Source organism: Gasterosteus aculeatus, chromosome 3, assembly GCF_964276395.1.
Source record: "Gasterosteus aculeatus chromosome 3, fGasAcu3.hap1.1, whole genome shotgun sequence".
Lineage (NCBI taxonomy): Eukaryota > Metazoa > Chordata > Actinopteri > Perciformes > Gasterosteidae > Gasterosteus > Gasterosteus aculeatus.
The window spans coordinates 16,250,124-16,264,438 of record NC_135690.1 but is presented as its reverse complement, the minus strand read 5'-3'; the positions used below and the strand labels follow the sequence as shown (position 1 = coordinate 16,264,438).

The 14,315-nt window shown below is 47.2% G+C and overlaps 1 protein-coding gene across 1 annotated transcript in view; it reads right to left on the bottom strand.

Moving 5' to 3' along the window:
* Positions 1-13,023: 13,023 nt before the first annotated feature.
* Positions 13,024-14,315, bottom strand: part of LOC120816267 (uncharacterized) — a gene marked incomplete in the record, with an annotated part of 11,131 nt that continues 9,839 nt past the window's right edge. The window contains 2 exon segments of the mRNA XM_078099710.1: positions 13,024-13,852; positions 14,074-14,131. Coding sequence (XP_077955836.1) covers positions 14,084-14,131 — 48 coding nt within the window.

Below are 14,315 nucleotides of genomic sequence, written 5' to 3'. Positions count from 1 at the left end.
CACAAGGGAGGTGCAGGTGATTGGAACACAGGTGGAAACTATTAGACGAACACAGGGGATGACGAGACAAGGCAGGAAGTGAAGTTACCCGGGGACACGAGTGGCAGAAAACTACAAAATAAGACAGGAAGTGAACCACACCGTGACAGTACCCCCCCCTCAAGGACCGACTTCCAGGCGGCTCACACTAGAGCAAAACAAGGGGTGGGGGGGCAGGGAAACCAGAGACGTTGGTCGGACCACCCGGGAAACTCTGGCGGGCGGCCCGGCGGGTGGCCAGACGAGCGGGGAGCCTCTGGGGGTCGGCCCGGCGGGCGGTCACCAAGCCGGCTCCGGAGCGGCGACTGCAGGGCACGGAACGTATCTATAATGGCAGGTTCGGGGACACGGGAAACCTCCGCGGTTGTCGGCGGCGGCGGCGGCTCGGGGACAGGGAACACCTCCGGCGGCGGCTCCGGCTCGGGGACAGGGAACACCTCCGTAGTCGGCTCCGGCTCGGGGACAGGGAACACCTCCGTAGTCGGCTCCGGCTCGGGGACAGGGAACACCTCCGTAGTCGGCTCCGGCTCGGGGACAGGGAACACCTCCGTAGTCGGCTCCGGCTCGGGGACAGGGAACACCTCCGTAGTCGGCTCCGGCTCGGGGACAGGGAACACCTCCGTAGTCGGCTCCGGCTCGGGGACAGGGAACACCTCCGTAGTCGGCTCCGGCTCGGGGACAGGGAACACCTCCGTAGTCGGCTCCGGCTCGGGGACAGGGAACACCTCCGTAGTCGGCTCCGGCTCGGGGACAGGGAACACCTCCGTAGTCGGCTCCGGCTCGGGGACAGGGAACACCTCCGTAGTCGGCTCCGGCTCGGGGACAGGGAACACCTCCGCAGTCGGCTCCGGCTCGGGGACAGGGAACACCTCCGTAGTCGGCTCCGGCTCGGGGACAGGGAACACCTCCGCAGTCGGCTCCGGCTCGGGGACAGGGAACACCTCCGCAGTCGGCTCCGGCTCGGGGACAGGGAACACCTCCGCAGTCGGCTCCGGCTCGGGGACAGGGAACACCTCCGCAGTCGGCTCCGGCTCGGGGACAGGGAACACCTCCGCAGTCGGCTCCGGCTCGGGGACAGGGAACACCTCCGCAGTCGGCTCCGGCTCGGGGACAGGGAACACCTCCGCAGTTGGCTCCGGCTCGGGGACACGGAACACCTCCGTAGTCGGCTCCAGCTCGGGGACACGGAACACCTCCGTAGTCGGCTCCAGCTCGGGGACACGGAACACCTCCGTAGTCGGCTCCAGCTCGGGGACACGGAACACCTCCGCGGTTGTCGCCGTCGGCTCGGGGACACGGAACACCTCCGCGGTTGTCGCCGTCGGCTCGGGGACACGGAACACCTCCGCGGTTGTCGCCGTCGGCTCGGGGACACGGAACACCTCCGCGGTTGTCGCCGTCGGCTCGGGGACACGGAACACCTCCGCGGTTGTCGCCGTCGGCTCGGGGACACGGAACACCTCCGCGGTTGTCGCCGTCGGCTCGGGGACACGGAACACCTCCGCGGTTGTCGCCGTCGGCTCGGGGACACGGAACACCTCCGCGGTTGTCGCCGTCGGCTCGGGGACACGGAACACCTCCGCGGTTGTCGCCGTCGGCTCGGGGACACGGAACACCTCCGCGGTTGTCGCCGTCGGCTCGGGGACACGGAACACCTCCGCGGTTGTCGCCGTCGGCTCGGGGACACGGAACACCTCCGCAGTTGTCGCCGTCGGCTCGGGGACACGGAATACCTCCGCGGTTGTCGCCGTCGGCTCGGGGACACGGAACACCTCCGTAGTCGTCGCCGTCGGCTCGGGGGTCGGGGACATGGATCGTGGCACTGGCTCGGGGGTCGGGGACATGGATCGTGGCACTGGCTCGGGGGTCATGGGCTTGGGTCGGGAGGCCGGGACGGGAATCTGCTGCGGCCCAGCGCGGGACATCTTGCGCTGCGACCGAGCGGGGTCGGGACGTCGCTGCGGCCCAGCGTGGGGAGCATAGGTGGCCTGGAGTCGGACCGCAAGGTCCATTACCCGCTCCCAATGAGAATCGCCGCCGGACGACCACGAAATGGCCTCCTCCTCTGGGGACCATGTGGTAGGCGGCGGATGGTGACCCAGATGCCTAGTGAGGGCTCCAGATGGGGAGACGGAGTAGTACAAGTACCCAGCTGGAACCCCCTGGAGGACCGTTCCCCCATTACCAGCAGCCCGCTGGAGACTCCGTGGACCGCCCATTGCCAGACGGGTTCCCCTGAACTCGTCCAGGGGAAAAAACTCTGCTGAGTCCTTTCTTGGTCGCGTCATTCTGTCAGGGGTGCTGGTGGGAGGCAGGACTCAGACGCAGAGTTTTCCAATACAAAAAGACTTTAATAGTCAAAAGGTCCAAAATCCAAGGGGCAAAAACACTCAGGCATGAAACTATGGGCATCCAAGACAAAGACAGGACATGCGTGGCTAAAGACAATGACGCGACAAGTGACACAGGAGACACATGGCTTAAATACACAAGGGAGGTGCAGGTGATTGGAACACAGGTGGAAACTATTAGACGAACACAGGGGATGACGAGACAAGGCAGGAAGTGAAGTTACCCGGGGACACGAGTGGCAGAAAACTACAAAATAAGACAGGAAGTGAACCACACCGTGACAGAAACCTTAAAGGAATAGTTCAACATTATGGGAAATATTGTTTTTTTAGAAGACAAAGACCACTTTCATATCTGTGTGGATTAGATGCTACAGCCGGTTAGCTTAGCTTATCTTAGCTTAGCTTAGCGCAAAGACTGTGTGTGTGATAATAAAATCAAAAGTTAGAAAAAAACAAAACAAAGGGGTTGAAATGAGAGCAAACATTAATGTCAAACTTTTCATTAAAACAAGAGATTAAAGTAGATACACAGTGGCTAGAATTTTCATTTATTCTACTTTACATTTTACTGTTAAATGTCCATGTTTATGTTTTTATTTAAACTTACAACCTAGTTTTGTCTCATATCTTAAAGATAATTTCAAAACACCATCGGTCAAAAACAGGGAAAACTCATCCTCTCGATACAGAACACATCAGCAAACGTCATTTATCTCTCTATTATTTCTAGTCTTATTAATCAGACTTTCATTCAAACTGGTCTGACTGCTATCTGCAAAATACTCTCATTGACGTGCATTAATAATGACTTTTGTAAATGGAACATTGCCTTTCATTTGTCCCAATAATTAAACTGCACGCAAATCGTTTATGGATGAATGGTGTTAGAGAATATTAACGTAAGCCACAAATCATTGTGGGATGCTTGAAACATTTTGTTGAATATTCATTGAGGTAATTTAATTTTTTTTTTTTTACTATTATTCGACTAATACGTTAATCTCCCGCTGAACTTAAATAAAGCTCATATTTTCTTTCGCTCACAGCACATCTGTTTCTAATTCAGCAGAAAAATGCAGCAGCTGTAGAAAATAAATGCACCATCTTAAGGTTGTATTAGCGTAATAAATATACAGATCTGCTTTGCTCGTTTTAAGAAAACACCAATTATAATTAGTGATTTAGAAAGAAGAGGAAGGATTTATTATTTGTTTGTGCCTTCGAGTGTGTGTGTTTGACCTTGACCGTGTGTGCATTTAATTCATTTAAATCACATATTTAAATAAAAACAGTAAATAACAGAACCCTCCTCCTCCTCTGCCCTCCACCTCCTCCTCTTCCTCCTCCTCCTCCTCCTCCTCTGCCCTCCACCTCCTCCTCTTCCTCCTCCTCCTCCTCCTCCTCTGCCCTCCACCTCCCCTGCTTCCTGCTGTCATGTGACCCCTCGTCACTCGTCCTTTTGTTCCTCCATCACCCCCTTCAAGTGCGTCACTGTGCACTCGGCGTGGAGAGGGCAGAGTGCACAGCTCCTGTCGGGATGTTTATCTGCGTGTCTGAGGTTCGGACTGGTTGCGCTTTCGACTTCTTCCTCCTCGATGAATTTTTCTTTTTGAAAACAGAGATAAGAGCCCGTGCTGTTCTGAAACATCGACAGACAGCTCTAAGCAACCTTTAGAAAATGGATTTTTGAGAGTTTGAGGAAGGCGAGGAACGAGGCGAGGAACGTGGCGAGGAACGTGGCGAGGAACCCAATGGGTCCCCCGGACGCTTGCCTCAAGATGTATGAATGACAACGGGTTTTATGGGTAGAAGCACGAGTCCTTTTACAGACTCCATCCCGATGCCGTGTGGTTTACATGCAAAGACCATAAACTATAAATGTGCTCTCTTTAACCACAGGAGCCATTTCACACACGGAGACCATTTGTCTTTAAAGTGACCTGTTATGACCTCTAGGACAAACGCAGCTTAACAACCACAAGCTGGAGATGCAGAGCATTCAGAGGATGGGTGGTTGTGCTGGAGATGTTGACATTAAAGGTCCCTGAGAAGTTTACAGGACAGAAAGTTTGATCGCAGAAAACTGCACATCTTGTAGAAACCTTTAAATGTCAAACGGTTAATAATTTAGTCCTTTATTGCTGCCGAGGTGAAGAAAGTTGCAGTATTATTACAGCAAGGAGGATGGTGCAACAACGCGTCATTGAAAAACAAAACAATAACAGATTAATAAGCAAACAGTGAAGATATAATAAATAACTAAAAGCCGTAAAACCAAGAAAAACTCACGTAAGCTGCGTAAACCGGTCTGTATTTAATCATTGTGTTTTTGTGATGTCTGAAGACGAACCGTTGCATCTCCAATAGATCCTCTAGGATTACATGCACCACTTCTGGGGGCGGCTGATCCCTCTTCTGAGGAGCTCAGAAAGACAAATGCCGGGTGTGTGCGGGTCTCCCGGGGGTGGATGTGAGGAGGTGGACAAAGGCAGAAGGAGAAAACTCGCCAGAGGAGGAGGAAGCTGAAAGAAAGACTGTCAAGGTGAAGGAGGGGAGCGGTTTTTCTTTTCTCTTCGTGTGGCTCCCCAGAGGATCTCCATTTATCTCTGTTATTCTCCCCCCTCCCCCCTTTCTCGGCATCAAATAGAAATTCCCTGATTTCCACCTCCTGGTTCTCTGCAAGTCAATGGGCATTCATCCTCAAGCCTGCGGAGATGCCGGAAAGCTTCCAACCTCCACTTTACACCTTCGGCCTCAGTGGCGCCGCGTCGTCTCACCTCCTTCTCCCCTTTGCTGCTTTTTCTTCCCCTTCGTGCAATCAGAGAGACCAATCTGCAAACTCCCTCCCTCCCTCTCCTGTGGATACGGAGTCATGCACACAACGGGCTCAGACTCCCTGCAGGAACGTGACCCCGTCGTCTCCACAGATCCATCTGACCCGCTGCAGCAGCCAGCGTGTGGGATGAAAATCAAGTGCATGTTTACACTTTATTTTCCACGTGGCCGAAACAAAACATCTCCTTGTGTCACGTAATGTCTCCCTTATTTATTTATAGCTTCAATCTGTTTCCCTCTTTAATAAAAACAGCCAATGCGCGTTTAAATGATGGTGCACATTTGATTTAACAAGCTCCCCCTGCGCACGGGTCTTTTTCTGTTTATAGTGCCAATAGAACTGCTGCATTCTGGGTCGTATCCAAGCAAGAAACCGGAGGATCACATCCAACTGAACATAAACCTGACATGGACACAAACACCGCAGGTATTAGTTGATTTAACTAGTCTTTCTCACTTGGATGATTCAAAGAGAGGCAACAGGTACTGAGACGTTCTCTATCGTATCGACATTCCCTCATGCTGTCTTCACCAGTTGAGACAATCACACAAACTACTTCTGTCGTGTTTTTCCAAATGGAGTCAAAATAGGAAACTTCTTTCATCTAAATTCCACAGGGCTCTTCAGGGAACCATAAATAAAAATAAAACGCAGACACACGGCGCTAAAGGAAAGGTCCTCTCTGTGGGTGCAGAGGACAGTCTGGGGACGAAAGAATCCCAACAACACTGACGTGTCCTGCAGCGCCTCCTGTCTGCTTGACCTGCGCTGACTCGGGTCAATGGAGGTGATTGTTTCGTGGTCACCGGGAGGAGAAAACGAGTTTGGAAACTGGAGGAGAAGCTCCGCGGCGTCCTGTCAGAGACACTAATTGGTCCAAATCCGAAGGTGGTTTCACAATTCATCGAGAATTGTGAAACCGCAGCACAGGAGCCGGTTTCAGGCTCAGTGAAGCGCACGGCGACTCCACAGCGTTCTCCTCCTAAGGGGGGAGGCGCGTTTACTCTTTCCCACCCAAAAGATTCACAGCAGAACTTTGTTTCCTGTTTGCAGGCGAGTCGAGCTGATCGCAGAGTGTGGCACCACAATACTGCCGGCTGGTCTCGGGGGTCCCACGTTCCCCCCCTGTAGAGCTCCTGCCTCCTGACGCTGACAGTATAAATAAATTTATAGTCCTGTAAGTCATATAAACACTGTACACATTAACATGTCACGATGTGATGTTAAAACCTGGGGACGGATGCTAATTGCCGTCCTCTAAGGATTTCCCCCAAAGAGGGTTTTAGGAGAGTTTTTTTTCTCCTGTCAGGTAGGAAATGAGCAACTGGATGCAAGATCTTGGCAAATATCTGGAGTATTGGACCACATGAACTGTGTTAAACCTTAAGATGAACAGTGATCATTTATGATGTGTTGTTATTAACGCGTACCAGCTATAGGATACAGTATATAAACTATGGATGCGTTGGAATGTGACGGACAGATAAGACAGAGAGGTTCCAGGTTGCAGCAGCAGATTCACACCTGGACGTGAAGGGGACAAACCAGGAGGAGACACGTTTGAACGAGGAGCCAATGACATTCAAATAAACCTAAAAGACACCCGGGAGTTTTCAAAGGACTAAGGAACAGTTTTCCTGCAGCTGCTTTGGTACGTCGCATTAGACTTGCTCATAGAATCTATTGTATTTTGCGAAATATTTTACTATTCACATTGTATTTCATTTTGTAATTGTATTATTATTATTATTATCACGAGAACAAAGGAGCGTGATCTCCCTCGAACCCCCCAACAGGTTTATTCTTTTGTGCAGAAGATTGAACCAAGTTGAATGCAATAACAAGTTAGGGAATTAGGGCTATTATTTAAGGACACTAGATAATGTTAACTTAGACTCCTCGCCCAAACTGCAAAAAAAACTCCATTACTTAATAAATTTCATTTTTTTCCGGCGCGCCTTTCCTCGTCCTTGTAGTCGTCCTCTTCCCTTTTTTAGGTTTTCGCTCCTCTCTGCATGACGAGTCCTTTCATTCCCCAAGACTCAGCGATTTAAGTATTAAACCGCCCAGAGGTTTGGCCCGATATCCCACCGTCAACATGCATTCATTATGTCATCTGAAGTCAAATCCAGCTTTTATTACTTGTTATAAAAATAAAACTCACACGGCCACCTTTTTTTTTTTTTATTCTCGGCCTCCATATTTTTAGCCTTGTGTCTCCCTTCGATAACATTTACAAGGAAATGTGGATTCACATTTAAGGTCAAATCACCTTAAAGCATGAAACCCTCAGCGTGTATTTTCAGTCCTATTTGAGGAGAGTTGTAAAGCTTCCCGCCAAGGACGAGTGTGTCAGCAGATAAACCTCCGCAAGCCGCTCCACTATTTTTAAATGTAGAAATATTTTGACTCCGTCCTTGGCGAGGACAAAGACGAACCATCCCGTGGTGCATGCTGGGTAAAAGTCACCGTCCTGTGGTCTTTAGTGTCCTTGCGCCACGTTGTTTCCTGCAGCTCCGCTGAGGATCGCTCTCATAACTGCGATGTACTTGATGCGTTTACCGTCCTGCTGCAGACGTGGGTTTCAGTCTCAGCTGCACGACGATGCAACAACAATGGCCGCTTGATTTGCTTCCCGCACAGACAGACGGGCCGACACGCGCTGGTGGAGGAGACGATCGCCTGCTTCCGCAGCTTAAGGGTTGTTCGGGCAGATGGAGGGAAACAAAGCGGTTTGATACGGGCCGAGCTGTCCGACAATGAGCCATATGCACAGCAGGAAACGAAATGTCTGCAGGGCCTGGAGGTTCAGCTGAAGGCTCGTGTAACACATGCTGCACAACGTATTCCCACGCGGAGCGTGAGCGATCTGTCGCGTTTCCTCGGCAGGTTGTATTGATCTCGACCTCGGCGGGAATGATTCCTGCTGCACAGCTTCGTCTCGGGCCTGCAGATAAAAGTCCCGTCCTCCCTTTTGGTTTGAGCTTTGGGGGGGTCGGTGGCCTCGGTGACACATCGCAGGCAGGTCACACGCTGATTTAAGGAGTACGTCTTTGTGACGCTGACAGTCTTCTGCCACTGCAGTAATTGAGGTTTATTAATCTGAATCTCAGCCGTGTTTGATCGTTTTGGGAGTAAACTGTCAAATTGGTGCAAAAGGTAGAATTTTTCTTTGATCCTCTGAAGGGATTTTCTGAGAACGGAGTGGAGGCGCACGCTGGGTTTGGAAGCTGACTATTTCCCGGCTGATGTCAGTGAACAATGTCTTTGTTGCAGTTTTTGGGATCCCTCCCACGAAACGCCGCTAAGCTCCCTCTCGCGTTAAATGGTTGGAAAAAGTTGTAGGCTACTTAATGTTTGCTGATGAGCGAGCTTACCCAGAAACGTACACGTGTGACGGGTGGGATTAGTCGCCTCTAATCCTTCATTAATTAAACGCGGGAGAAGGTTCAAACTTCTTTCGGCCTCGGACAACACAGCAGAGGGTTACCAAGCCACGAGGGAATGACGTCATCCACCCAACCAGAGCTCTACTGCCCTCAGCTGGTGTCACGGTGACACTGCTGGCAAACGGCTAATCCGCGCGCACACACACACACACACACACACACACACACACACGGGATGGAAATGCTTTCACGCCTCTGTGGCTTCTGCTGAGGTCTGTAGTGTTTTAAGAGCAGCCGTGTGCTTCACGCAGAAGTCTCTTATCAGAGGTCAGTCACCGTTGTTATTCAATATATTCAGCTAAATTATCTTCATGCAAAGTCCGAGCACAGTTTCCCACGTGAAGAACTCAAATGTTGGTTTGCTATTCAGTGAATTCCAAAGCAACTTGATTTGAGGCACTCTGATGATGCTGATGATGATGTCAGACAAACTCTGACACACTTATTCTATTGTGGTGAGCAATACATAATTATCTTGATTGCTGTAATCAAAGTTCATAGACAAAATTGGGTCTATTTGCACAAAAAGTGTGCATTTGTCTAATTGATAAGATAATTTCTTTCTCAATTAAATGGGGAAAAAAACCTGCAGTTTCCTCCATATATTTATCAGATGAAATATTCAATTTGTGTAGATAATCACATGCAGGACAGGAATGTAATGGGTGCAGAGAGCCTCCACACAAAGGCTTTGATTTGATTGACAGGTGTGCTGCCCCCGTGCATCTCGGCTCAAGCTGCAGCGGCGTGAAATGAGCTTCAATCACGGCTGCTTACCGGCGTTGTTTGTGCTTTATTATCATTTTATTTCCAATGCAGCAGTGATTGTGTCAGAATGACACTGCTTTCAAACATTTCTGTGTCCAACAATCTGCCGACAGGTCAAGTAAGTTACATCAATATTTAATCTAATAAGACGTTTAAAACACGGTATCGGGAAGCCGCTGGTGTTCTGTTCATCAATATCTGTATCAGGAAGAACACATGGTCCTTTCATGTTGTGTCACCCTAATCCACCCCAGTCAGAAAGGTACTGTTCGTAATAGTTTCATGAAATAATGGTATAACTAATCGAGTTCTGGTATTTTGTGCAAACAAAAAAGCCTGCAAGTGATAATTAATTTCCTTATTAAATCTGTCAATATATATTTTGTTCTATTGTATAATTGTAATATAAAATGTACTTTATTTAATAATTAGTCTTCTTCAAATTGCTTCTTGTGTCAGACCAACAGAAGATATCCAGGAAACGTGTGCGCCTTTGATCGGGTTTATAATGAAGACCTGTTGACCAGCTTCATGGAGCAGATGGTGAGGATGGTCAGGATGATGATGGTGAGGATGGTCATGACGGTGATGGTCATGATGGTCATGATGATGGTGAGGATGGTCATGATGGTCATGATGATGGTGAGGATGGTCATGATGATGGTGAGGATGGTCATGATGAGGATGGTCGGGATGATGGTGAGGATGGTCATGATGGTCATGATGATGGTGAGGATGGTCATGATGGTGAGGATGGTCATGATGATGATGGTCATGATTAGGATGGTCATTATGAGGATGGTCATGATGAGGATGGTCATGGTGATGATGGTCATGATGAGGATGGTCATTGTGAGGATGGTCATGATGGTGAGGATGGTCATTATAATGATGGGCATGATGAGGATGGTCATGATGAGGATGGTGAGGATAAGGATGGGCATGATGAGAATGCTCATGATGATGATGGTCATGATGGTGAGGAACGGTTATTATAATGATGGGCATGATGAGGATGGTGAGGATAAGGATGGTCATGATGAGGATGGTGAGGATGGTCATGATGATGATGGTCATGATGGTGAGGATGGTCATTATAATGATGGTCATGATGATGATGGTCATGATGAGGATGGTGAGGATAAGGATGGGCATGATGAAAATGCTCATGATGATGATGGTCATGATGGTGAGGAACGGTTATTATAATGATGGGCATGATGAGGATGGTGAGGATAAGGATGGTCATGATGAGGATGTGAGGATGGTCATGATGATGATGGTCATGATGGTGAGGATGGTCATTATAATGATGGTCATGATGATGATGGTCATGATGAGGATGGTCATTGTGAGGATGGTCACGATGATGATGGTCATGATGGTAAGGATGGTCATTATAATGATGGTCATGATGATGATGGTCATGATGGTGAGGATGGTCATTATAATGATGGTCATGATGAGAATGGTCATGATGAGGATGGTCATTGTGAGGATGGTCATGATGATGATGGTCATGATGGTAAGGATGGTCATTATAATGATGGTCATAATGATGATGGTCATGATTGGTGAGGATGGTCATTATGATGATGGTCATGATGAGAATGATCATGATGAGGATGGTCATTATGAGGATGGTCATGATGAGGATGGTCATTATGATGATGGTCATGATGAGGATGGTCATTATGATGATGGTCATGATGAGAATGGTCATGATCAGGATGGTCATTATGAGTATGGTCATGATGATGGTGGTCATTATGGTCGATGGTCACACAAAGCGTTCTTGGCAATACTTTGTCCAAATTAAAATAAATACCTGCTGGAAGCCTCAAACCCGCAGAATCCTTCATCATAAAACTGTTCTCAGGTTCCCACTTGAAGCCATCAGTGAACAGGGGCTTTGTGAATATTCAGAATGACTACAGGAGGGTTTTTTTTACCATTTGCACAAAGCCTCCCACTCTGCGCATGGGCTGCCTTTTTTTATTGCTGTAGTTTTGCTTTTGGGTAAAAGCAGTAATAAAAAGGTTCATTATGAGCGCTCATGTTTTATTGCCTTGACATTCCACTAGTCTCTAAAAAAAAAATGCTCTTGCGCCTTTTCCACCCGAGGGGATGGAAAAATATAGCTTACTAATACATTTCACATAAAGATGAAAGTGTTCCGATGCAGTGTTGGACTGTAGAAATGCCCCCCAACCCCCCTTTCCTCCCCCAAGCTGTTATCTCTGCTCGCTGCTCCCCCGCCTCCTTATCTCATCACCCATTTTTCCTGTAATTAGACATAATTGGTTTTTCTGCACCAAAAATCCTTCGTGCGGATCATTTCTCATTTGTCTCCGTGAGAAAAATGAATGTTGGATTACACGTTTTTACGCTTTGATGGAGCTCTGCACTCTGCAAAGTGCTTTAGAATGACTCAAACGGAATCACACTGCCAATCAATCACAATTTCAGGCAACTACAGTGATAACATCAAGTGAAAAGTAAGTTGCTATGGAAACACTATTAAACGGTCAAAACATTCTGTTGTACGTGCATTCTGTTAAAGCAACTGAATAAAGTTTAATCTAAAAAATAGACTTTTAGGTGTTTCGTGTGATCATGTTTCACGTCTTTCACGTGTCTTCTTTAAATACATCAAATGCAACATTCCTGTTTGACGGTGTCCTCGGATTTTCTTCTGCTGCGACTGGCATTTGATTGACAGTTCGCACGCGCGGAGACGGCTCGGCTGAATCTTTTATTCTGTTGAGAGCTCAGTAATGAAAAGAAGAATACTGAGTGCAAAATGGATTGAAATGTACCATTTCCCCCTCCAGTTAATGGAAACGTTGACACTTTTAAAACGATTTCAAAAATATAAAATGCTGGAAGTTTTTGAAATGTTAACTATTCTGGAGTCTTAAGAGGTGAAGTTGTGCAGATATTTAATACATAAGACTTATTTATCATGCTGTGGCTTTTAGGACATTCTGACTACATTCTATACTGTGACTTCTCATCCTGCACATCATGGAGATGATGGCTTCGTGACAGTTTGCAGCATCTCGCCATAAAAGATTCATAAGGCTAACTGAAGAAAATCAAGACTCACTTTAAGAGAAAGTGTTTATTGAAAGAAACAATTACATGAGGAAGAGTAAACATTTTAAAGCGTTAAAATTGTTCGTAACGGAGGACAGAAGTTTTGCAAACAGACGCCGTTGGCTCAGCTTGATGAATCAATACTAAATGAGTGAATTACTGCAGTTAATGAAAAGGTTTTACAGGTTACAAATAGTTGCGTGATGTAGTTTGTACATAAATCTGAGTTCTAGTCCCTGAGCCTCAAAACTATTTTCACAATGTGATGACATGCATAGTTTAAGTGTGACGTTTGTGGACGTCCGTCCAGCAGAAACGCAGCTCTGTGTTTACAACTTGTCGAGGGGTTGAGAGCATTATGCATTTATGTTATTATACAGTTAATATAATGACTGGAACGACACAATCAAGTGACAAAATTCAGTGTCCTGCTTCCGAAGAATGAAGCTTCTGTCAAGTGTAAAGCAAAAGACAATTAAAGCGTTTGGGAGTTTTTATTGTCTCACACGTGTTAGTTCTCAGAACAGATAAGTAAGTATTTCATCCCAGAGCCTTTAACAGATGCATAGTTAATGGTTTTAAGGAAACAGTGTGAAAACAAACATTTCACAGCTTACTAAAAAAGTAAAAACACGAGTTTCTCCCTCGAGACGAAACATACTTTTTCGCCTCTTCACTACAAATACATGAACTATCCATTTATAAACCAACAGAAGATGATTCAAAGACCTTGTCTGTTTCACAGCTTTTCCCTTAACGCACATCCTAAACGGAGGACACCTTTAACGACAGTAAGATATTCAGCGCTTCCGTTCGTCACCGCTTAGTTTGCATGGGATGCAGATGGCATTTGTTTTATTAAATGCTGCAGCGTAGCAGCAATCCCTGAAGGGCGGAACATCCAACCCTGAATAACCTTTGATTGAAAATGTCTTTGCAGCCCCAAATACCAAGCTGCTCCACGTTTCCATAGCAACCGCAAACGGATGCCGCTAAATAAGTCACCGCTAAATGCATCCAGAAATGTATTATATTGAAATTGATCAGTACGGGCCTCAAAAATGACTTTGGCAATACGAGGAAGCTCGAAATGCATCTTCTTCCCACCGCAGCAGCTCTGCTTCGAGATAAAAACGCAGAGGAAGCTTTAAAAAGGAGACGACAGTGAAACGGGACCGTAAACATTGTGTCCTTTAGGAATATACTTTTATGAGAACAGTTATTATTTCAGGTGTAAAGGCACAAACATGAAGGAGATTGTCTTGTTTCGGGGTTTTCAGGTCCAGCAGCGACGGGTCAGAGGAATCCTGGGGGAGAAAACAGAATCCCAATAAGTCTTTGAGGGAAACGGATTCTTTGCTTCCGTCAAAATAAGACAAAGCAAGACGGGAACTTCAGCTTTTACCATTTAAACAACTCCTTCGAGGTAAAGAAAGATATAGATTTTTTTACACTATAGGTTACATGATCAATTTCCAAATAGAATAAAAAAAATTTTTTAACTTCATAAAGAAGAAACATAACTTACCGAGATTTGCTCAGAGATCGTCTGAGGCGATTTTTATCTTTTTGGGGGTTTTCTTTTTCTGGAAGGATCAAAAAGAAGAAATTTAGTCGTGAATCCAAACAACGTAACGGAAGAAGAGGCGAAGCGTGGGTAGAAGGTCGCGTCGGTTGCCATGGAGACACGTCTCACCTTCGCAGCGGGGAGGTTTGTTCCTCTGCAGCCGGTTCCGTCTCCTCCGACCGGGTTCCTCTCTGCAAATCAGA